At 39.3% G+C, this 24,592-nt stretch overlaps 1 protein-coding gene across 1 annotated transcript in view; it reads right to left on the reverse strand.

Annotated features, from left to right (window-relative positions):
- Window positions 1-1,787: 1,787 nt before the first annotated feature.
- COL9A1 (collagen type IX alpha 1 chain) overlaps window positions 1,788-24,592 on the reverse strand; it is an 84,163-nt gene continuing 61,358 nt past the window's right edge. Inside the window, exons 32-37 of the mRNA XM_054569554.1 lie at window positions 23,379-23,411; window positions 20,159-20,305; window positions 19,878-19,932; window positions 18,031-18,219; window positions 10,563-10,640; window positions 1,788-2,088 (exon numbers count right to left, since the gene is read on the reverse strand). Of these exons, the coding sequence (XP_054425529.1) occupies window positions 1,904-2,088; window positions 10,563-10,640; window positions 18,031-18,219; window positions 19,878-19,932; window positions 20,159-20,305; window positions 23,379-23,411 (687 nt within the window). The 3' untranslated portion in view covers window positions 1,788-1,903. The remainder of the gene's footprint in view (window positions 2,089-10,562; window positions 10,641-18,030; window positions 18,220-19,877; window positions 19,933-20,158; window positions 20,306-23,378; window positions 23,412-24,592) is intronic.

Here is a 24,592-nt window from a genome sequence, read left to right on the forward strand (position 1 = left end):
AACATAATTATTTGGTTATCTAATTTCTCTTTTATTGAATTTAATTATGTCACTCCAGTTAAAAATAAAACCACCTTGGTGCAAAGACAAGGCAATTTCTCTGCATTTATTTGATTATATGTCACAGTACCTGACAAGGTTTGCCATTTCTATAAAGATCACTTTAAGTAGTTCACACAGGTATCTCTCTTCCCAGAAATTACCTATTCCACACGAAGGCAGAGCACCCTTCTCAGTGTGTGTGAATAGCACTGATCCATGGAACCATGGAATCTCTCTCCTCCAGCACAATCCGTGCTAGAAGCACAGCACTAGACGCTGAAAGCAGTTGGAAAGAATTTCCAGTACGGATTACACAATGACTGACTTGGCCAAACAAATAAGCCTAGAATTTTTAAAAGTGTAGAGCATACACGCAAGGGAAACAAATGATATCAAAAACCCTATTAGGGTTTACTCCCCGTTGACTGGAGAGAACTGGGTTCCATAAACTAACTGAAGAAATTAACTGTTTTGTGCACTATGCTGTGCCCTGGGACAAGTCACTTATATGCGCTATGACATGGGATGAATGCATTAAGTCTGATCGATAATTTATATAGATGTTGGTAAAACAGCAAGCCAATGTGATTACGTAAATAGTAATAAAGTGCATGAGTGACCGGGCAATGCCTAGCTTATTGATGAGAATACAGTGCTTTAGTTGAGCTGCCTTTATAAAATGTATAAGAAAAGGGGCGAAACGTAATTATTTTGCAGCAGTGAAATTCTCAATATGAGGGCACTAACAAGACGCTGCAATTTCTAACCTGGACACTGAGCAAGGCTAGCTGTAGAAGGTCCATCAAGACTCAGGCAGTCTGCAAGCATGTTTGTGCGTGCGCCTTTGCGCGCTTCTCCAAGGTTTGGGTCCGTAGCTTTCATTAGAATTTAAAAAAGGTCTGTGAAGCTCCCTGCCCTGCCCCCCCCCCCCCCCGCCCAGAGAATTTCTGTCACTGGGTAGTACCTTCCAGGGGAGGTAACGTTTTTTAATGTCTCTGTAGAGAAAAAGCACAAATGTAAACGTATACCTAGAGAAATACCAGCAATTTACAATTTTTAATGTATCTAAATAAGTTCAGTGACTTCTTTTAACTGAACATGTTTACAAGAAAACATGCAAGAGATTAAGAAACCATATTTATTTCTTCTTGGGTACAACGAGAGATGTTTCCTCAACCTTTAAAATAAATAATCTCATCAATAAATCTTATGCATGGCAGGATATTAAAATTCCTCCTTTACTTTCACATAGTAAGAGCTCAAACTGTAAGTAGGTTTGGGATACAGTACAATTCAACAAAACTCAGGCTGACCATGAACACCAGCATATGCTGGGAAATCCTTCCGCGTTGCACGGCGCTGTCTTGCCTCTCTGGGGAGAGCGCACTGCTGGGGACTCTAAGCACCAACTCTATTGACCGCAGTGGGGTTTCTTCATAACTAGTCTGTAATCCTCTGCATAGCCGAACAATAATCTGAGAACCTCTCAATAAAAATGAAAATAACTACTGCAACTGAGGTAAACCAAACAGTTGTTTTTGTTTATTGGCACAGTGGCCCGCAATATATCACCTATGTATAGCACACTAAAGTTTAAGATCCTGGGAACAGGATTATAAATTTTTTTAAAGGGAGCTTTTGTTCGTTTGTTTGTACCAATGAGTCTGCTGTCTCCCCTCCAAAGGAAAGGAAAGAGGATTTACGGAATAGCACCATTGTTCTAAATCAGATTGTCAAGTAGGACCGCTGCAATAATGTTGAAGGTAATACACTGTCATCACTTGCCCCAGCGTCGGTGGTAGGTCTCCTCCAGCTCCTGTGCCGGGTGGTTTAGGCAGCCAGCCACACAGCCCTAAGCTTTTCACGGATCTGGCCCTTTGCTAAAGGCTCGCTGGCCCGCTTGCACGGTGCAGGAGGCTGGCTCGCAGAAACCAGGAGGACCAGGAGGGCCCGGGGGGCCCGGCACCCCAGGAATTCCTGCCACCCCAGGAGGGCCTCGCTCGCCATCCCGGCCGTTCCTCCCATAGCTGGCAGCACCTGGATCACCTGAAACACACCAAAAATTGCAGTATGAGCAGAACACTCAAGGCTGCAAAATGGCAGAAGACACTACACCCTACAGACAGCACTGTGTGAACATAGGAGCTTTTGGAAATGATGGATGATGATGGTGATGATGATGATGACGACGACGATGAAGAAAATGATAAAATTCCTTCAGAGAACTTGGTTTTCTTAGAAATTAAAAGTGAAAAACCTTGGTGTCTCTAATCCACCTTTCCACCTGTAGAGGTGTGCTGTCTAATATGGTAGCCTCTAGCCACTTAGGTCTACTGGGCACTGAAATGTGGCAAAGTCAAAAGGAGATAAACTATAGGCATAAATCTCACCTGGACTATGAAGACTTAATATAAACAAATGTAAAACATTTCATTAAAAATGTTTGTATTTATTATATGATGATATGGTATTTTGAAGAGCATGGTTTAAATAAACTATATTAATAAAATTAATTACCCCTGATTCTTTTGACTTTCTTAATGTGGCTACTTGAAGATTTATTTTTTTTTTAATAATCCCAACAGCGTTTTTTAATTTTATTGAATTTATTGGGGCAACATTGGTTAATAAAATTATATAGGTTTCAAGTGTATAATTCTGTAATACATGATCTGTATATTGCACGGTGTTTACCACCTAAAGTCAAATCTCCTTCCGTCACCATATACTCGCCCCGCTTTATTCCTCACAATCCCCACCCCCCTTCCCTCTGGTAATCACCATAGTTTTGTCTATGTCTATGAGTTTTTGTTTCTTTCAGTTTTATATCCCACATACTTTTTCCATCTGACTTAATTACTAACGTTAAAAATTACACACACACACAAATGGCATTTGTGGCTCCGTTATATCTCTTTTGAACAGCACTTCAGTAGCAGCATCCCTTATTTCTAATAGGTGATCAATATCCGGACAGGGATAAGTATGTTCAGTGGTTAGAAGGGAGTTTGGAGACAGACAGAGGGCTCTCAGCCTAACGCTGCTGTTTATGGATAGGGTGACATTAGTAAGTCACTAATTTCTCACTTTCTTATGGGATAATGCCTTTCTTATAATTAAATTCTATGCCTGAAAGCATCTGATAAATGGGAACTATTATTATAATTATGAAGATATTATTGATTGATATCTCTAGAAGACTGTGCAATGTACTCTAAGTCTCAGTTCCTCCAGGATACATCTTCTTTTTACCATGTTCAAGGTTGTTTGGTTCCCCCAGTGAGGTACCCATAACAAAGAGGGATTTCTGCTGAACATTTCCCCCATCACACCAGCAGCGTTTTCATACTACTATTGCAAAGGTGGCAAGAAGGAACCAGTGTAAGACAACTTGTGTGGGTGAAGATTGTATAGTTCAGCAGAGACTCTCCTCCCATCTCAGCCATCCTAATTTGGCCATTCAGCCAGAAAGGCTAAAGCCAAATCTACATGTCAATGACTCATATACTTAGGTTGACTTTCCTTCCTTCTCAATGGTGGTTAATTTTCCTATTCTATTTTAGTGGTCATATTACATGTATCTCTTGCTGGTCTTATTATAGTGGTCTGGTCTTATTGCATGATCTTATTATACATACCTCATATACTTTTAGAAGCAAAGTAGGTTAGGGATCCTATTTTATATGACATCCTGTTCTCCCTAGAGGCTTACAAAGTAGATCCATATAAAACCATGTTATAGGACAAAACATTAATAATATGAGAATAATTATCTTTGACAATGTCCATCTCAAGGCAGTAGGTGAGTAGGGATTTAAATAGTTTCCCCTCATTTACTTCACAAGCTTCCATTTGACTGTATTAAGTTGTGATGAAGCCAGTGAGTGTGTTTTCTGTGAAAGATGAGGCCCCTGAGAAAGTTCCTCTCTCTCCCAGAGCACCCATGAGTACGGCTTTAGCAGCCAGTGCCTTTAGCAGAGCCTATTCAGATCTCCTCATGCTGAGAGCACCTAGATGTGATTTTTTTAAAAGTTAAGGGTATAGGCCAGACAAAAATGCATATAAAAGGTGATTTTCATGCACCTTATTGGTAGTAATACCAGGTCTACCCTAAGATCAACCACTATTAGGAGAAAATGCCCAAAGGAAAGGTTGCAAAACAAATGACCACAGGAACAAGGCCTGTATGCAGGTTGGGAGGGGCAAAAGGCAGCCCTAGGGCCAATTCCTCTCTTTGTAAATAATCTAATAGCAGCGCAGCCAGGGCCGTTAGTTTACACATTGTTTATCGGCTTTTGCACGACAATAGAGCTGAGTAGCTGAAACAGAAACCACAAGGTCTTAAAGCCAAACAGCATGTTCCTTTACACAACAAATTTTCTGACTCCCACGGTCATAAAGAAATGGCCCTGTGTTAAGAAACTCACCGTTGTCTTTACTGGAAGAAAACCGACAGTACAAGTCTAATGACAATTGGAGTGGTGATGAGACTCCACCTCAGCTCTGGGGGCAGTGGGAGGAGCGAGCCCACAGAGGACCGGGATGGGGATGCGCTGGCTCTGGCCGGCTAGCAGCTGCCAGGAGGGGGCCTGGGCCGGTGCTGCCCGAGCCTCTGGTAACTTTCAAAAGAAGCTAGGAAGCTGAGTTTTTAAAGAATTATCTGTCAATTTAAAATGTGAGCAATTAACTCAAATTTTTATTTAACATTTCTAGAGCCAGCCTCCTGCTTAAAACCTTCAAATAAGGAAATTAATTCTCTAATACACAGGCTATTAAAAAGCAGAAGGAAAGCTTTCATGTTTAACTCCCCATTTCAGCTCATTTCAGATTCCTGCTTATCCTTTGAGGAAGGGGTTGACAAAGCCATCCTGTCTAATCTTGATTTATCTTACAAAATGCTTACCCAGCCCAATTCACGCTCTGGCAAAGAGAGCAATTTACCCCTTAGAACGTTGGGTGATGAGTCATCATCCTCATCATCATCACCAGCACATAAAGCACTGTCCCCTTACCCTTCGCCATTCACTGTGCTCATTAGTGACCCATTTCGTCACGTGCAACCTGACAGTGACGAAGGTTAAACAACTGTCCATAGCTCATATAGCTAGAGTTAGAAGGGGCTGGAGTTAGGAACAAGGGCCCTTCGCCACTACCCTGGCCTGTGTTTCCACACCTCTTGGTTTGGTAACTCTGCTGAAGTGGCGGGGGAGGGCGTGTGTGGGGGGGGGAGGGTGTGTGTGTGTGTGTGGTGTTTTTTCCTTAATTCATTGGGCCTGAAAGTAGAAAGAGGCACCATAGCTAGGAGTCAGTATTAATTCTTCAGACCTCTGCTTATCATAACTAAGGGTATTTTTCTGAGATTTTGCCCTGTAGAAATGGCCGGGGTTGGGGGGTGGAGGGCAGGGAAACAGCCTCCACAGAACAGATTGCCGGTTTCTGGTGAGCCCTGACGCTGGGCATTTACTCTCAGAGGTGCTCTACAGTTACTGTGGGAGAACCTAATTCAGGAGCAAAGCCATGTCACAGTCCAAGTCATTCAAGAAATCCAGCGGCTGTATCAACAAATCTTTATATGCTACTCTTCAAGCCTGAAGGAGAAAGTACAAATCTGAAGTGTGCTCACTCTGCTTTGCTTGCCTGACGTGTGTGTCACCTACACCAACTGCCTACTGACTACAGAGCGTTCTGAAATGTCAAGGACCTACAGGGTCTGGCACAAATAACACCGCTTTTTTATTACAAAATCATAAGCCATGTAATTCTATACCATAACAATATTACACTCAAGCACACAATATGACATTTTTGGTGGAATTTTCTAATTAAAACTATAAATTATTACACCCATATTATTACTCTACCAACCACAGTCAAGTAGGAGTTACTTCTGCCGGACCCAGTATAAAAATGGCCAAAACATTCAGGATTTTTAAAACTGAATGTGTATGTCATTATCTGTGCAAACACCAGAGGGCAGTCAAGTTACATCGGTGGAGGCCAAACCCCGCCAGAACGTTCTGAAGGATCTAATACGAACTAAAGAATGAAAGAGACAGTTTGAAGACTTTAACAGAAATAGAAAAAAGGAGAAAAATCCTGAAAATAATTTTACATATTACGTAGGGTATTTGATATTAATCCACTGGTTATGTGAAATTTTTGTGCATGCCAGGAACGTTCTTATATTTTTCACCTCATGCTGAGCTTACGAGGATGCTGAGCATGCTGAGCAAACATATGTGTTAGACAAAGCACATATGTTTCAGAAATTGGTGTAAAGTGGTTTGTTTACATAAGATCATCACAACTAAATAAAGTAGCTGCAGCAATGGAAATAGGATGAATAGCCACTGCCAAGCTTACAGATAAACTGAGTGTGCCCTTTGTTCTGGGTGGTTTTTCTACTCAATAGTCACAATCAAGCTCACCTATATGCACATTCTGCACGGGCGTCCTGAATAGCCCATTCACCTGGCGGACCAGCACAGAGCCGGCTCTCCCTCCCCGTCCAGGAAGGAAAAAGCGCCTCTGCTCCCAAGTCACAATCCTGCCACATATACACGATTCCTCATTTAACTCCTTTCTCTCATGAGTTTGAATGCACACGAAGGAGGTCAAGACCCATTATTAAATATTTTTCTTTAAAATCCTCAGAGTGCCAAGGAACTCATCACAAAGTTCAGTGTCATCAGGCATAGACAGTTACTCTTCATGAGATGACCCAATCAAGTAATACCACTATCGGCCTCGGTAAGGGCACCGGAGGTGGGGCCAGAGGCTGAGGAGGCTCTAAAGTCCCACGGGTCTCTAATGTGATCCACAGGCACTATGAAAGAGGCAGAAAGGGAATTAAGACACTTGGTGGTTAGGGGACAGCCAGGCCATGATTTTGTCTATATAATGAAACTGGATGTGGAAAGCATAAATATCTGCCTTTATCACTTATTACTTGAGAGAACTTTGTCAGGACAGGTGACCTTTGTAACAATCTATTTCCTCAAATATGAAAAGAGAAATAACAATAATAAAAACAGCTAAATTTGCAGAATGTTTGCCATATGCCAGGCATTATTATAAGTGCTTTATATGTATTAACATATACATAGATCCTCCTAACTAACTCCCTAAGGTAGATGCAGTTGTCATTTCCATTCTGCAGAGGAGAACCTGAAGCACTAAGAGGAAGAGTAGCTGAAAATAAGAGGGAACAATGCACACGTCCAGGCAGGCTAGTTCCAGAGCCCAGACTTCTTACATCTCCGCCCTGTCTACTCCTGACTGTGAGGAGAAACAAACTAGATGGTATATCTGTGCTTTTCAAACAACAGCACTACAGCCAAAAGAGAGCTGATGTAATAATACTCTAGGGTCCATGCTAGGCAATTGTAGGAACACAACCCCAGAGGGCCTTGTAACACCTAACCCGGAACAAAGTGACAGATGTGAAGGGGAGAAGAGAACTAAAACTGTCCAGAAAGAATAAAGGAATCCTGATAACTGATAGATAATGAAGGTCTTGGTTACATTTTTTCAAATGTATCAGATATGTCAGCAAAAAGAATGATCAAATGATCTTTATTCCATTCAGAAGGATTTGAGTCCCAAAGCCAACGGATGAGACAACAGAGGAAGTTGTACAATACCTTGTTCCGCAGGCTTGTTTCCTTTAGGTAAGATAGTATTTATCTAGAAGGTTCCAGAGAGTTCCTGCATAAACATTGAAGGTTCCCCTGGGTCCTAAAGTCCTATTACAATTATGTTTGTGACAGACCGAAAGTCACATTCCTAATCACATTCCAAGCTCCACCAGGAAAATTTAAAATGGCCCAGCCTCTCAGTAGTCAATTAATTAGTTAAATAATTCACTGCCAGTCACTACTTTGTATTCATGATTTGGAGTTGGAGGTTTGGGGGGAGGGCAATTCTGAGCCGTCAGGGGTGGAGCTGACTGAGAGAAGAGCAGCTGATTGCTGCTAATCCAGCACAGGAGCAAAAGGCTGAGGGGGCTTGACTAGGGTCCAGCTGTGCCCAGCTCTCCTTCATCTGCCTCCAAAAGCAAAAGTGGATTTCTCATATTAACGGTAGTAATAATAACCAACATTTCTTGAGCACTTACTATGGCCAGAAACTATCCTAATCACTTTACAGGGATGGATTACTCAGAATTATGCTATCACAAATACACTATCTTATAAATGGAGAAAATGGGGCACAGTGCAATTAAGTAACTTGCCCAATGTCATTAAGTTAGTGACAGAGGCAAGATTTGAACCCAGGATGCCTGACTTGTGGCGCCCACACTCAGCATTCTAGCTCTAGAAGAAGATTGACACAAAATACCCCATTTGGGACCATAATGGCTTCGGGAATTAGCAGTGTGCATATTTATGCACAGACAAGAGAATGTGAGCTGACCTAAAATCCAAAGCCCTGGGCCTGGGCTTCAGAGTGTGATAAATATAGCCCCTTTGTGTGTGTGCTTTTGAAAGCTAGAAAACTGCATGCTTTTGAAAGTTAGCTTTAATTTTTTTTTAATGTCAAATATCCTTTCAATGAAAATGTAACAAAAGCACAAGGGAAAAGAAACAAAGGGCCAGATTTCAGAGTGGTACTATGAAGGGAGGGGCAAGGACTGGCAAAGGCAGAAAGGAGAGGGACAGGTCTTGGGAGTCCTGAAAAAGGGAGCCCGTAACTTTTTTTTTAACCAATCAAATTTAAATATTAAATCCAAGACCAGCTGTAACAAATTTAATTTTTTTCATAAAGGAAACAAGATGGCAACCAGGTAGAGCTGTCAATGATGAGCTTGTACCACCTTACATTTTGCCCTGCATGGATGTTTTATGTACCAAAATGCAAATCAGCAGAGCCCAGTTTTGGCAGAGCAATGGCCCAGGAGCTTGTAAATCCCCTACCAATCAGACTCAGGGACTCCAGTGGGTTACTGCGGGTGGGGAATCATGCCGCCCCTAGTGGCAGCCTGAGACACTACACATACAGAGTTAGTCTTCCTCAGTGTCTTCCCATTTTTAAAATGTTGTTTATCAACAGACTTTTTGAAAGAGTCACCAGAAACGATAACATATTTTTGTTAGAGGGAAATCTTGCCAACAGTGCAAGTCGCTTGTCCAAGAACTGATAGGTGATTTGTCAACAAAATGGGAGGGGAAATTATAAGGTTATCCTTCCTTTATGTTCAATATATAAATAAGTAAATTGTAATGATGGTATTTTATCAGCTTTAAAACCTCTAGTTGCTACCATTGATAAAGGAAAAAAGCACTCAGTAAGTTCTATTTCCATTCTTTTTCTCTAAACATCTATCAAAGAATCTTCTCTTTGTCCTACTTAGTGCCAACCAGATTCTTTCTTTTTCCAGTCATAAAAATGTATCAATTTGTGAAAACCTCTTAACAGACCCACAGTTTAGAAAGGCAGTGTTGGAGCTATCTCCAAACATGTTCATATTTTTTAAATGTATTTCAATGAGAACGGAATCCCCAGGAGCAATGAAATGTATAATTAGAAAGCAACGATGTTTGGGGCTGTAATTATAGCCATGATTGAATATGTAAGCCTGTGGCAGAATTAAAAAATGATTATTACTTTTTCTAAATTTCCCTAAAACAAATTTTTCAATCCATTGTGGAAGCATGTGCCACCCTTTTCCTGCACATCTCCTTTTGCCTGGACTCTCCTCAGCTCCAGAGGTTTGGGAGCCTTCCTGGGCAGCGATAGAGAAGGTTGCAGCAAGACAGCACGTCATTCACGCTCTTAAACCAACTGGCTTTGGATCCTGCTGTGCTGTTTCTCTGGCTGGGTTTGTAGGTTATTTCCCAGTAGATGAATGTGTTTCAGCCCGGTCTCTGGGGGAAAGGGTAACCAATGTGTAAAGGGAGAACAGATGCCCAGTGAGAGAATCCGGGCTCTCACACGGAGCCTGCTATGTCGCCTCAGTTGACACAGCCGTGATGTGTGGCTTGTCTGTGGCTCTTTGTGTCAATGAGTAGGAATGTTCAGGTTTATTTACTTATTTGGATATGAGTTTTTGGAGGGTCAAGATGTTTGAAACAGGAGCTTTTAAACTAAAATTTCAGTTACTCTCTATGCAACATGAATAGTTTGCAAATTTGGATGAATTTTTCTATTGCTCTGACTTTTTAGTTAAATTAAAAAAAAAAAAGACAGGAAACTATCAACTGGCCTTGAAGTGGAGAGGTCCCCATTCCTTCAGAATTTCATACCAAGCACATGTGGCTAGACCATCAATTTTATATAGCATCTATTTAAATAATTAATATTTCAAGTCCTGACATATTTTCTCACAAAGAATGCAGATATGATTTAGAGAACATTTAACTCTTCCTTAAAGTTGGTCTGGAAGAACTGATGCCAGTCATTCTGGAGTATCTCTTGCTATACTCAAATGATTGAAGTGCAATCCTTTAAAATATTGTCCTCTTCAAACTACCCATTCACTACTAATCACTCAGCCTCATCCTGCCATGCAACTCTCTTACCTGGGAGACCTGTAGCTCCGGGCAAACCCTTGGGACCCCTTCCTGGAGGGCCACGTTCTCCCTTTTCTCCCAAGTCACCTGCATTTGATTAGAGAAAGGTTATATTTTTCTATATATCTATAAATATAAAGTCCTGTAATCCTAAACTTCAAGCAAAGCCCAAATTCTGAAACCAAAGGGTCATAAAATTGTCACAAACTAGACTGTGGCCAGGTAAAAATCAAGTTAATTGTAATAATAGATCTAAGGGAGAAAATCGAATAATCGTATTCATGGATGCTGAAAAGACATTGAAAAAATTGAACACATTCCTGAAGCAATAGTCAATGAAATAAAAATCAATGGCTACCTCCTTAACATGAAAACACATACTCTCTCCACCTGAAAGCTAGCATGATGCTTAACTGGAAACACAATAAGCAGTTCCACTACAGTCATTATAAAGATGCCCATTTTATCATTATTATTTATCATTTGGTTTGAGGAGTTAAAACCATCTGTTTTCAAGTGATATGAGTATATATCTAAAACACTAAAAAATCAATTCAAAATGCTATAAACAATAAGATACTCCAATAAAGTAGCAAGATACAAAATGAATATACAGAAATCAATGATTTTCATATATACAAACAACCAGTAATGGGTAGTAAAAAATGATACCACTTATAATAGCAATTAAAATAGTAAATACAAGGAATAAGTTTAATCAGAAATATGCATATCCAACATGAAAAAAACTAAACATTTCTAAAAGATACAAAAAGACCAGAAAAATGTCCTCCTACACAATGACATCATCATAAAAAGCTGTCAGTTCTCCCTAAGCTTAATTTTCATCATGATCCCAATAAAAATATAGATTTTTTTAACCAGAAAGGTGATTCTGAAGTTTGTGTAGGAAAACACAGCCCTGGTGGGGTAGCTCAGTTGGTTAGAGCATCATTCCGATGTGCCAAGGTTGCAGGTTCTATTCCTCATCAGGGACCATATATTATGCAACCAATGAACGCATAATAAGTGGAACCACAAATCAATATTTCTTTCTCATTCTCTCTCCCTTCCTCTCCCTCTAAAATCAAGACATAAGAAAAAGAAAAGACATAAACTAGAATAGCCATAAGAACTCAAAAAAGAAAAGCAACTTGAAGGGAATTAAACCTACCAAATATTCAACCATTAAAACATTATGGAACTGGTACATGAGTAGACAAACCAGTAAAACAGAATAGAAAGTCTAAAAAGAGGCCCGAATACATATAGGAATTTGGTTTGTAATTAAAGTGGCATCTTAAAGTGGGAAAAAGTTAAATAATTCAATAAATTGTATTGCAAAAGTGAGTAGCCTACTTGAAACAAAAAATGTTAGGTTTATTCCTCACACCACAATCCAGGATAAATTGCAAATGTATCAAATATTTTAAATGTAATTTAAGAACCAGAAGAAAACAAGGGAGAATTATTTTAAAACCTCAGATTCAAGCTGGCCTTTCTATTATGATATGAAGAGTTATAACTCTAATATGAGGAGTTCCTGAAATCAATACTAAAAGGCCAACAACACAATAAAAAATAAGTGGAATACATGAGCAGGAAAGTCAGTGAAAGAAAATAAAAAATGGCTCTTAACTAAATTAAAAAATTCCCTGACTTCACTCTCATAACAGAATTTATGTAAACTTAGAATAACAAGGATGCTATTTTAACACATATGATCAGCAAAAATTCCAAAGTTTAATGAAGCATATGTTAGCAAATCTGTGGGAAAATGCACCATTAACACACTGCTGATAAGAGAATAAATCGGTAGAGTCTCTTGGAGGGTAATTTGGCAATAGCTATCAAAATTAAAAATGGAAGTCCTGGCTGGTGTGGCTCAGTGGACTGAGCACCAGCCTGTGAACCAAAGGGTTGCCAGTTTGATTCCCAGTCAGGGCACATGCCTGGGTTGCAGGCCAGGTCCCCCGTGAGGGGGGCACGTGAGGCAACCACACAGTGATGTTTCTCTCCTTCTCTTTCTCCCTCCCTTCACCTCTCTCTAAAAATAAATAATTAAAATCTTTTAAAAAATTACAAATGGAAGTACCATTTTACTCAGTAATTCCACTTCTAGGAATTTACCATAAGATATAAAGCTTATGTTGATATTTGCACAAAAATGAAGCACATGCAGTGGTGTTCATTGCAGCCTTATTTAAATAGCAGATTGAAAATAATCTAAACGTTTATTAAAAGGTTAAATACACTATGGAGCTTCCATAGAATGGAATACTATGCAGCTGTGAAGAAGAATGAAGAAGCTCTTTGAAATGATCTCCAAGACATTGTTAAATGAAAAACACAAGGTCCAGATCACTTACTATGGGACAATATGATTTGTTTTTTAAAGAATCCAGGAAAAATATGCTGTGTTCATTGATCCTTGCAAATCACCATTAGTAAGGATGTGTAAGAAATTAGCAATAATGGTGACCTAATGGGAAGAATAAAGGAAACTCAGCAAATGGGAGACACAGGTGGTAGAGAAACTCTTTACTGAATATCTTTTTATATGTTTTAAAGTCTTGAATAATGTAAATTTAGTATTACCAAAAATAAATTAATGAATTTCTAAAATTTAAAGTGTGCTCTCAGAAGTGTCTACATTTTACTGTGGACTCATTATTTACAGCGAATATGCTTTTGGTTGCAACCAACCATGCGTATTTGCAGGACATTTGATTAAATTTAGGGCATCAGCCGCCACTGAACAAAACGGCATTAATTATCCTGGCCCCCGCAGAGGCTGAACCCAGAAACTTGGCCTCATTAACCAAGCGCTCTAATACCTTAGCTAACTGGTCCTGAGTGACTTCTCCTGCTCCCAGTACAAGGCATTACTCCACTATCTCATTAATATAGTATTATATTATTTTCTACACTTTTAGAAAATGCAATCGTATTTTGTAACAAATTCCATGCAAAATCATCTTTCCCATATATCTGTATCAGCCCAACCTCATTCAATACTGAGTCTTTGTTATAATTTAAAAAGCAAAGACACGTCCATGGCAAAAATAGGAAGGGTATCTGTACAACCATTGATACAGCAAAGAGTTCTCATACTTAGATTTTAACTGTGAATGTCCTTGTGTGAATATTTATGGCGAATCAGTTACATCTCAAAACAATTCAAATTTATATAAATACCACGTAAGGTATTTATAGAGCTCAGGATGAACTCACGTTCGCATAAGCTAGTTTTTTTCACGCTCATCATCAACATAACCTTATTGTATTAGGAAGATATGACAACTGGCATTTTTAAAACTAACAGCTGAAGCATTCTTGTTAACTTGGCAATTTTAATGTCATATCACTGAATTCTAGAGACTGGCAACGAGAAGAGAATCTTTAAATGTGCCATATTTCTTATACATATGAGATGAAGACTATAAATTAAAATGCAGCTTTCACACAGATAGTGGAAGTTAAACACATTCCAGCGTGAAACCATGACAACTCTAAAATGTTGCTTGCTGGAGAGAAGACTGTTATCTTAGTTCTGATGCTGTATTTTGGTATTGGTCATAGAAAAATAAATTTCGGGTGAATCCGAAACCGCTTGCCCTGCAGACTGCTGCTCCACAGCCTGGTTCTGTTTGTCACCAGGGTTAATCTGCTTCTCAGCCCCTGATCATGCCTTCTTTTGAGATGTTTGACAAGTGGCTCAAAGAGCTAAAGGGCCACCTTTGTTAGCCTACTGTGTCAGAAAATACATATAAAGAACTTACAGAATCAGCTTAGATGAGGTATGAAGGAAAATATGCAGTTTTTAATAAATGAGCCCTAATTGGGGCCTCTTATAAGCCTGGCACAATTTCAAAGCTTTCAGAGGCTGACAAAATTAAATACAGAGAGAGAGCGCACTCAGAGTTCATCTTACAGAGAACTGGAGAAAAATTTTCTCTGAGAAAATCACATAGACATTCACCTTTGTCCTGCTTTCAGCTATTAGTTTAGGAACTTATGCCGTAGATGATTTCTCATGATGAAAAGAATGGCTAAAACTAAATGAATTCTCATCACTGCATGGTTTCTATTTATTTCATTTATTTGCAAGTTATAATTGATGGTCCATTTTCCCAGGAGCAGCTTAATGTTTTAAAAAGTGTTAGTCACAGTTACGATTGTACTTTCTCAAGCCTTCTCTGACATATTGGCATGTCTGTCTGACTCACACTGAAATATCTGAAAAAATATACAGCTTTACTCATAAGAACCTAAATTTAATCTATACCATAAACATTTAAAAATAGTATTTATAACATGAAAGACTGACTCAAAACTAGGAAAGTGAACATAGGCCAGACAGATGTCTCTCACTTCTGCTTGAATAAAGACACAAAACCCGCAAAGTGCGTGGGCCGTGGCCCTAACGTGTTTGTGGAATGTTGCATAAAACATGTTGATGAAAAACAAAAACATATATAAATGACTTAAGTTTTAAGTATGATTTGAGGCCTATTTCTATTAGCTACTACTAAAAATGTCCCACTGTGTTTTTCAGAGTAATTTTAAAGGAGAAGAAGAGTGATTTCATTAAAACACAGCCAAAAGTGTTAAAAGCTTGAGCAAAACTACCCTAGGTGGTGTGGCTCAGTGAATTGAGCACTGGCCTGTGAACCAAAGGGTCTCCAGTTGGATTCCCAGCTAAGGCACAGGCCTAGGAATCCAGGGTTGCAGGCCAGGTGCCCAGTAGGGGGCGTGTGAGAGGCAACCACACATTGATGTTTGTCTCACTTTCTTTTTTCCTCTCTTCCCCTCTCTCTCTAAAAATAAATAAATAAATAACTTTTTTAAAAGGCTTTAGTGAAACTTATTTCTTTGTTATTTAGGTGACAATTTCTCTTGAAAAAGAGTCTCAAAGTGACTTGCACCATCCATTCTTTAGCCATGGGAAAAAGCCAAGATGACAATGAAATACATCTCTTCTCTAATGGGTCAAACATTTATGTCTTGAATGGTGAAGCATTTATGCTCAGGGGAAACTCGATCTGTAACCAATGGATAGTAAAAGACCATGTTTTCTGTTAAATGCTATTGTTACTGTATGTGGTGGGACAAGAAAGGTCAAATCCAGTTACCCAGACATTTCCAAACATTTCCAAATGCGTGTCAGCACTGATGGATAAAGAAAATCTGCTTACTTTTTTCTGCACATACCCCAGATTTTTTTAAAAATGAAAAAAGATGCTGCTTAAAGGAATCCAGTGAGAAAAAAGGGGGTAAATGGAGCTGGTGAGAGAAAGTCTTTAAAAAGAAGAAGAAGAAAAGGACTGTATTACTTCTGGATTATAGACTATGCCATAAATACTGAAGGAAAATTAGGGGGAAATCCTTTATATAATCAAGCTATGCCTGATGAATGGACTTAGTGATGGAGACATTTTCCAGGTTTCAGATACAGAAATATACTTTCTTGCCTTCAATTTTAGGTTTACCTGCTAGGGTCAAGCCAGCCCAACACAGCCACAATTCAGAGCTGCTCAGAAAGCTTCGCCAACATTTAATCTTTGTTTCCAGTGGTTCTCCGCCCTGCTTGCACATTAAAATCACCGGGGGTATATTTTTAAATCCTGATGTCCAGACCAATTAAATCAGAATCTCTGGGAATGGGGCCCAGACATGAGTCATTCTTAAAGCTCCTCAGGTGTTTTCAGTGTGCAGCCCAGGCTGGGAAACACAGCTTTAAGCAGACCCTCCTAACAGACCAAGTCAATGGACATTTTCACTTCTTAAAGGAATAAGATGGGATTTCAGGAGAGCCCTGTTACTAATGAACAGAGTTAAGCTCTATCCAGATACGGAGACTTCCTTTCAGCCAAGACAATAGGTCTGTGATTTCTACAGTGCCGTGATTTCTATAGTCCCTACAAGGTGTCCCATTTCTATAGGAAAATGGAACAAGTGTCTTTAGCTGCATCGGAATCATGTGGCCTGTGTCAGAACACAGACTGCTGGGCACCTCTTCTGGAGGTTCCGATGGGTGGGTCTGGGGTGGGCTGGAGAGTCTTTATTCTTAACAAGATCCCTGGTGGCGCTGATGCTCCAGCAGCCCCTGGTTAAGACCCACCGCTCCAAAGTGAGCTTCTGATAGCTAAGGAAACATCCCAGGCTCTGGCACTACAGGGCCAACGAAGTCAACAATCGCCCAAGGCAGTGGGGTTCTTAGAAATGGTTTACAGAGTGAATGGAAACTGGTCTTAGGAAAAGCACCTACGGCAGGAGTACCTAAACTAATAGCTGAAAGCAGGACAAAGGTGAATGTCTATGTGATTTTCTCAGAGAAAATTTTTTTCGAGCTCTTTTTAAGATGAACTCTGAGATATCTCTGTATTTAATTTTGTCCAGCCTCTGAAAGCTTTGAAATTGCGTCAGGCTTACAAGAGGCCCCAATTAGGGTTCTTTTATTAACATGCACAGGCCCCGAAAAATGTAATTAATGAAATTATTTCAGCTGAGGGTATAGTTAACCAAATGCATCAGCAATTCATTTATAGATCCAAAAAGGCCACTTGCTTGCCCTCTGACCATTCATACCATAATATTTAATCCTAACTGGAGCAGCACAATTTTAAAAATGAAAGTCCTCCTCTTGTTTTCGATGGCACACCTTTCTAAAGTTCCCCAGGGAGCTGTCAGTCACCCATCAGGGTATAGAAAATCCTCACTTTATTTAGCCCTCCCTGTAAATTATCCAGGGCACCCACACCCCGAGCTGACATACTTACCTCACTCAACTAGCAAGTGGCATCTGAGGCAACCAGGCCTTCTGCAAGTCCTGTTTAATACCTAACACGCAGCCCTATTTTTCTGAAAGATACTGGATGCAAGCATTTAACATGCTTTCAGTAAAAGGGGAAGAGACAAATTCTCTCATACTCCCTCACATGTTAAAGAAGGAATAAGGTTAGGTTGTACTCCAGAGCTGAAAAAGAAATCCATCAAAACCAAATATCCAATGTCACTTTTTAGAAGGAGGGAAAGGTAGCTTCAATTCAAGATGTCATTTTTCTCATCTCTTGCTAACAAATTTTGTTAGTTGGAGTAACAGATGCAAATAGTCTAAAGCTGGTTGTCATCTTAAAAGACCTCTACCATAATTTTAGATTATGAAAAAAAAACACTGCTGAATAAACCTTTATTAGGTCCTGTAATTTTTTTTTGAACTATGATTGAGGCACAGTATAACTGAAAAAGATGGGTGCTAAAAATCAAAGGACCTGAATGCCAGTATTTAGTCTACTGTTATCATATAGCAAGGTCAAGAGAATACCATATACCAGCTCTCTAATCTTTACCATCTCCATGGCAAAAGAGAAAAATACATCTTATCTCACAGAGGATCTAGAGCTTGGTCAGACATGTGATAAATCTGAGAAAGGACAGTGTGTGCTCCTTGGTTCCACCTGGGCAAAAGGCTTACCTTTAGGCCCCCTCAAACCAAGAGCACCAGGGGGACCCTTAATGCCTGGGAGGCCACGAAGTCCCATCTGGCCAGGGAAGCCATTCTCTCCAGGGGGCCCAGGGGCACCAGGGGGTCCAGGCCTCCCAGGGAGGCCGGAAGCTCCCGAGTCTGGACGCTTGAGACTAGCAGCCATCTCAGCAAGATGCTCTAAAAGATAATAAACAAAACAGCCCAGAAAAGTCAGACACATGGAAGTGATACAAATGAAAAGAGAAGTATTATGAGTGCCTTTTCAAAAATGTGTCACCAGAACTTCAATATTGGTGGTGAGAAATGAATAAAGTCAGGTCATTTTTCCATGGACTCTCGGCCAGAAAGCCTCACTGGGGCTGTTTGATTCAGGTCTCCCTGCATAGATCCGGTCCTGCTTTTTTGAGACCAGGGACAAAGGGACGAGGATAAAAACCTTAAACTGCAGGGCTGTCGGGGGAGAGGTGTTTCAAAGGAATGAGCGTGTTGCCTGAATCCTGACCTCTTCTCTGAGAACCTACTATGGGAAGAAAATTAGTTTCTTAAAGTAGGTAGATGTGGATGACCAGGGGCTTTTTAAAAGCCAAGGACATTGTGCAAAATTAGTACTGAGACACCATCTGAGAGACACCTAGCCTCGCATTTTCAGTTTGAAGATATTAACTTGACGTATTCCGAGAATTCGTGACTTCTTATGAATTCTTCTTTTCAGAAGTTTTTTCATGCTTGGAATAGACAATAAACATTAAAAATAGCCTTGGGAATGGCCACAGTCTGTCTTAAAAATTAATAACTGTATGGGCTTTTTCATAATTCATTAAATAGGTTAACAATCATCCACTAAGGCTATGGAGAACAAGACAGTGTTCCCATTAAAATACGCTAAGGAAAATACTCTAATGTGATATATTTTAAAGCTCTAGGGTGTGATGGAGAATTTGAATTGAAAACACATTTCTAAACAACATTTTTAAATTGTTTCAATGTGAGTATTCTAAGTTTGCCCTACATAAGTAAGAGTTAGCATAAAATCACAATTCTCTAGATATGTGATGCTCAAAATTGAAATATCCTTTCAAGATAAAATGTCTGCAATGAAGAAACTTGGTTTTCAAATACAGAGGGACAGCTGCACTCTGGAAAACTCTACCAGTCTACGAGACAAAGTAGACCATCACATGAGCATACAAAGAAGAGTATGTATTTCTGCCAGAAGTGGTTCCAACCAGAATAAAATAATTATTTGTCAGAAGGCCCAGGGGTTCCAGGGTCTCCTCCATTGTAGGAGGATTTGCACATCTCCATTTTCCGTGTGGTTTCAGAACTAGACCAATTTTGAAACAGCTGTGACAAACAGCAACGGCCATGTCTACAGATAAATTTAGATAAAGGTTAACAAATGTGAACATGTATCACCATTTTGGTAAAACAGTAGTTACTGATTTTTGATGAAGGCGGTTTGGTACATGAGTAGCCATAGTGGTCTAATGCTTCTTACGAGTCTGGCAATTACTTCTCATATCATCTACGGAGAGAGGCTCTGTCAGTGCTGGGTGCTAAGTGGTGGGGCACTGAGGAAGGGAAAGACGCTTGAGAATTTGAGAATTGTTTCAAAGGAAAAAATGTGTGTGCATGCATGCTTTCTTGCACATTAACACCCTTAGGGGAAAAAAAAGGCTAATCCAGAAAGGTAATACTTTTCTTTTTCTTTGAGGCTATAAACTATTGTGATGGCAACAAACTGGATAAAACAGAATTGACATTAGTATTATTCAAAATCTCCCCCCTTTAAAGCATACCAAAAAGAAAAAAGATCAATCCACTCCGTTATTTACCTTGCACAACCCTCATGCAAACCTGCTTAATGTGCTGATCTGTTGGTGCTCTACCCTGGGGCAGAAAAGAAAAAAGGCAGTTTGTACACGGAACCATAAACAACACATCGTTAAATGGTAAACTGACAGACTTGGCAGGGAGCCAGGTGGCTGGGCTTACAACTGGACAATTTGCCCACGCTGCTCAGGAGCGGATGTCTGGCCTAGCCAGCCTGCCCCAGCCCCTCGTGCTGTGAGACAGAATCTCCCCAGAGAAACCACAGAGACGGCCCACCACTCACCGGAGGGCCCTGGATACCAGGCAGGCCGGTGGCACCCTGTTCTCCCTGCACGCCTCGGGGTCCAGGCGGTCCTTTTGTGCCTTCCACTCCCGGGAGCCCCCGACCTCCTTCAGGTCCCCTCAAGCCAGGCTCCCCAAGGTTACCTGCCTGCAACAACGTGGCACACTATGAAACCAAGACTAAACCCAAATAATGTGTCTGCTTAATACTGATACAATATTAATACACAAAATTTGAGGTTTACTACATTCTGTTTGTTCAGAGGATACATATCCTCCACCTAAGGACAGAAAATGCCACAATTCATTAGTCTCTTAGAATTCCAGTTCAAATAAACTTCTAAAGAATCTTTCTCTTTTGTATAGTTATTATTTCAAAATGTTAGTTGAAATAGTACATTTTTAAAAACACATTCTTCATACTTTAAGCCTCTTCCTAAGAGCAAGTTAGTTTTCAAAAGGTTTGTCTACTTTTTATGGCCGCACAAAGGCCATGAAATTCTTACAAGACTGTTATTTTGTATATCACCAGTACAGAAGGTATAAAATAAAGATATTTCCAAGAAAATAAGATATATAAGCTTTTATAACATTCTCTGGAGAATTTGAAGAGGCCAGATCTATCCGGAAATCATAAAATACTAACATGAACTAAATCAGTACATTTAACACACCACAATATTGAAAATGTTGCACTTAAAATCAATGCATTTGAAATACTAAAAAGAGTAAGTCTACAAGTTATCTAGGTATTGAAAAAGTTAAAAATCCAAATATTAAAGAAGTTAGGAATAAACTATTTTCTTAACACAAAAGCATATACACATTAGATTTTTTTTTTTCTGAAAGCAGACTAAAAGCATTTAAAAGAGGCCTTGTATACAATAACTGCTTTTAAAAAGAGACTAAACTAATTCCCTTTTTGTTAAACTACCTCTGGTGGAATTTCTGGCATAAGTAGTTACAATGTAGTGTTGTTTATAGAATAAGAATGAGAAGATAAAAGAACGGGAGGCATCAAGGGGATGCTAGTGTTCCAGTTACAAATGTTCATAAAGCAATTTAATCCTTCTTCCTTTTCATAAGCAACATTTATCTAGAAAGAATTAACTCACATCAAACATTCAGATGTTTTAAACTGAAGGGAAGAAGGCGATGAAGCAATGCTTTCACTAGACACATCTAAAGAAAGTTCAGCAAGTGTGCTTTTTCTAATCTCTCTTTATGCAAAAAAAAAATGATATTCATCCAAGTCAACCCATCAAAATGGTTCCCATGAAGAAATTATAGCTTAAAAGATTTCCTGAAAGACAGTGTCAACAGGGAGAGCTAACTAAGGATGCACAGTGGAAGGCTGGGGAATTGTCAGGCGACTAGAGCACAGAACTGGAACAGCTTCTAAAGCAACCCAGAGAAGCCAAAATGAATTCAGAAATGCACTAAAGGATGGGCAGAAAACAGAGGAGACCAAATCAGAGCGTGTTATCTTGCCAGCAATGCTGAGATACTGCTAGGATGGGGGACAAGAAATTTTTGATGAAGAGATCAAGGGCCAACATGGCCAGGACATCATAAGACACCCTGGGTCTTTGGGGAAAATTCCTCAATTGAGGACAAGTATACTAGAGTGGAAACAGACTTTACCTTCTACCAACTTTGTCTATGCTGACATCACCAGGGACAGCTAAAGTCTTCCTGTTAGCAACTGTTTCCCCTGATTCTGAGACAATACGTTTCAATTTCATCAGTATTGTCTGTGGCATGTCAGAGAAGACAGGAGTAGAAAGGGAGGTCATGAATCAAGAGCTAATTTCTAGTATTATATCCAAATTTAAATAAAGTGACCACTGCATTGTTCACTGACTTTTTTCTTTTATAGCTTCAATGCTTACCATTGAACATAGTAATTATCGGTAGCCCATGAAATAGCATCTCTAGTACCAAATTCTATCAAGCCTTACTCTTTACATTTTTCTCAATCCTAAAAACATTCCTGTCAAATTTTCTTAGGCATAAAGATGTTACTTGTAGCTTGAGGCTGTCACATGGTATAGGCAGTGTATAAGCAAGTAAGTTAATACAACGTACTAATTTCCATCTGGGTGGCAGGTAAAGCGTCCAGGACTGGGCAGTGTAGCCAAGTCTGGGTGAGTCCTCCCAGGGAAAGTGGGGCTGAGGACGGGGAATGCTTAAGGAGGTCGCTGTTTTAAGGAAACAGAATATAGCAGGCTAGGCGAACAGCACAAGGCATTGGACCGCATGCCACATAAAAAGAACTGCAAACAGGTGAAATTGCAGACCTGAAGGAGATGAGACTGGCAAGGCAGAGAACATTTCATTGGAAGCTCTGTATACCCTGCTAAGAATGTGGTTTTTCTCTATAAAATGTTATCCTTGAAGGATTTTAAGCAAAGAAAGGATAAGTGGCATTTGATCTTTTTATCTAGGTTTCCATGGTTGCCATGAGGATAATAAGTTGGACAGGAACAGAGAGGAGTGGGGGAGGTTCCAGAAACAGGAGGGACTTGGAGTCTAACCGGCAGCTGGTGGTTAGTGACATTTCAGATTGAGATTTGAGCTTCAGTTTTTCCTCCTTGTACTAAATTTCTCATTGTATTAGATGTGCATTCCTTTCAAACTGCAAAGCAGTCCAGGTTTGCTACTAATTGGTTCTATAATTCTGAATTCATCTAATCTCTAAGGATATCCAGTTTATTCTCTGTAAAATGATAAATTAAACAAGATAATCATTTCTAGCTCTAATAATTCTCTATTATAAATCTTTTTACATATTATGCCTCTATCTTACTTCCCCAAATAAAACACACAGGAGATTAAGAAAATTGCTGAAATATTTGCCAACAAATTGTACAACTGCCAACAAAACTCAATTATACTCTCGTCACCATGAAGCACAAGTCAGTTCTTTAAAAATGGTCCATTTGTAAATGAAATTACTGTAATATACTCACTGAGCCACTTGTAATATGAAAAAAAAATCCTTTAGAATGGTTAGTTCAATAGGCAGATCCATTTACGCTGTTGCTTTTTTCTTGGGATTAATCCATTACTTAAACGATAAATTTAGACATTCATTTCCTTGAAGGTAGGCCCATTAAGAATTAAATTTTATAGAATAATTTTATAAAGCAGAGCATTGCACTTTCTACAACATTATTGATATTTTTATATTTTATACCATTACTGTTCATTATACTCACAGTTCCCTTTGGGCCAGGTAATCCTATATCTCCCTAAATCGATAAAAACAAAATTATATTAGAACAATGTATTCACATATGATAGTTTCCTAAAAACATTTAACAGGATATTATGCTGCTGAAATTTATAGAAAACCATGAACAGAGATGAACCCTGACACCACAGAAAAAATTAGATTCAAAATTTGGATTCTTGTCCCAGTTTGGCTATTTAAATTCATAATCCTGTGTGAGCCATGTGACCTCCCAGCCTTGGCTAACGTATTAAATAACAGGGTTGAATCAGAGCTATCCAAGGCTCCATCCATGTCTAAAACGCTAAGTGTTGAGAACGCTAATCTCAAAAGACATTAAACTAACATTCTGTTATAAAACATCATAGACATTTAAACATAACTACTTTATTTTTCAAATTCTAACAGTATTTTAAAACTTATCTCAAAAGTCTATCAAGCTAAATATGCATGCTTTTATGCAAAAAAAAATAAATAAATTTAAAAAGCTTAAAAATCTCCCATCACTAATTCTAGATATGAATTCAGCTCGTTACAAAACAGGATGATTTAAAACATCCTCTTAGTGCATAAAATGAACAATTTTAACAAAAAAATAAAATTGAAAGAATTATTTTTGGAACTTGCTTAATAGTTAGGCAGCTTTGCCTAATTCATATGTTACATTTACATTAACTCTAAACCCTGAAAATCTGAATAAAGACAACATTCCCAGAATTTTTTCCTGCATTCAAAGCTCTCTGAAACTAATTTAGGAGAAATCTATCACCCTGACCCCAAAGGAACAAACATAAGTTTCCACACTAGCTCATACTAGATTGTGTCCAAACCATAATGATGAGCCAAGAGGTCTAGCAGTACTGTCAGGAAGGATAACTTGTTCTTATTGTCTTCCTGGAGACTGAGCCACAGAGGGAGATAAAGGTCACTCCTTCGGAGGGTTTTAGACTAGAGAGAATGCCCACCATCACACGTATGAGCCAGAGCTTTCTAACTATACTAAAACTTGAACTTCGTTTCCATGATAGGCACTTTTCACAGACTTTCTGTAGGCACAGAAGAATCACCCTGAATCAGCCTGAGTCTAGATGTAAAGCCACAAGAGAATTCACCATGTCTAAGGGGACACTTTGTTTTCTAAAAGTTTAAGTTTAGGTCTATCACCTTTGGGGTATTTTCCCTCCGCTTTACTTGATCTTG

This window comes from Pteronotus mesoamericanus, unplaced genomic scaffold (genome assembly GCF_021234165.1).
Source record: "Pteronotus mesoamericanus isolate MK-2021 breed Mesoamerican mustached bat unplaced genomic scaffold, CSHL_Meso_final contig_20, whole genome shotgun sequence".
Taxonomy (NCBI): Eukaryota; Metazoa; Chordata; class Mammalia; order Chiroptera; family Mormoopidae; genus Pteronotus; species Pteronotus mesoamericanus.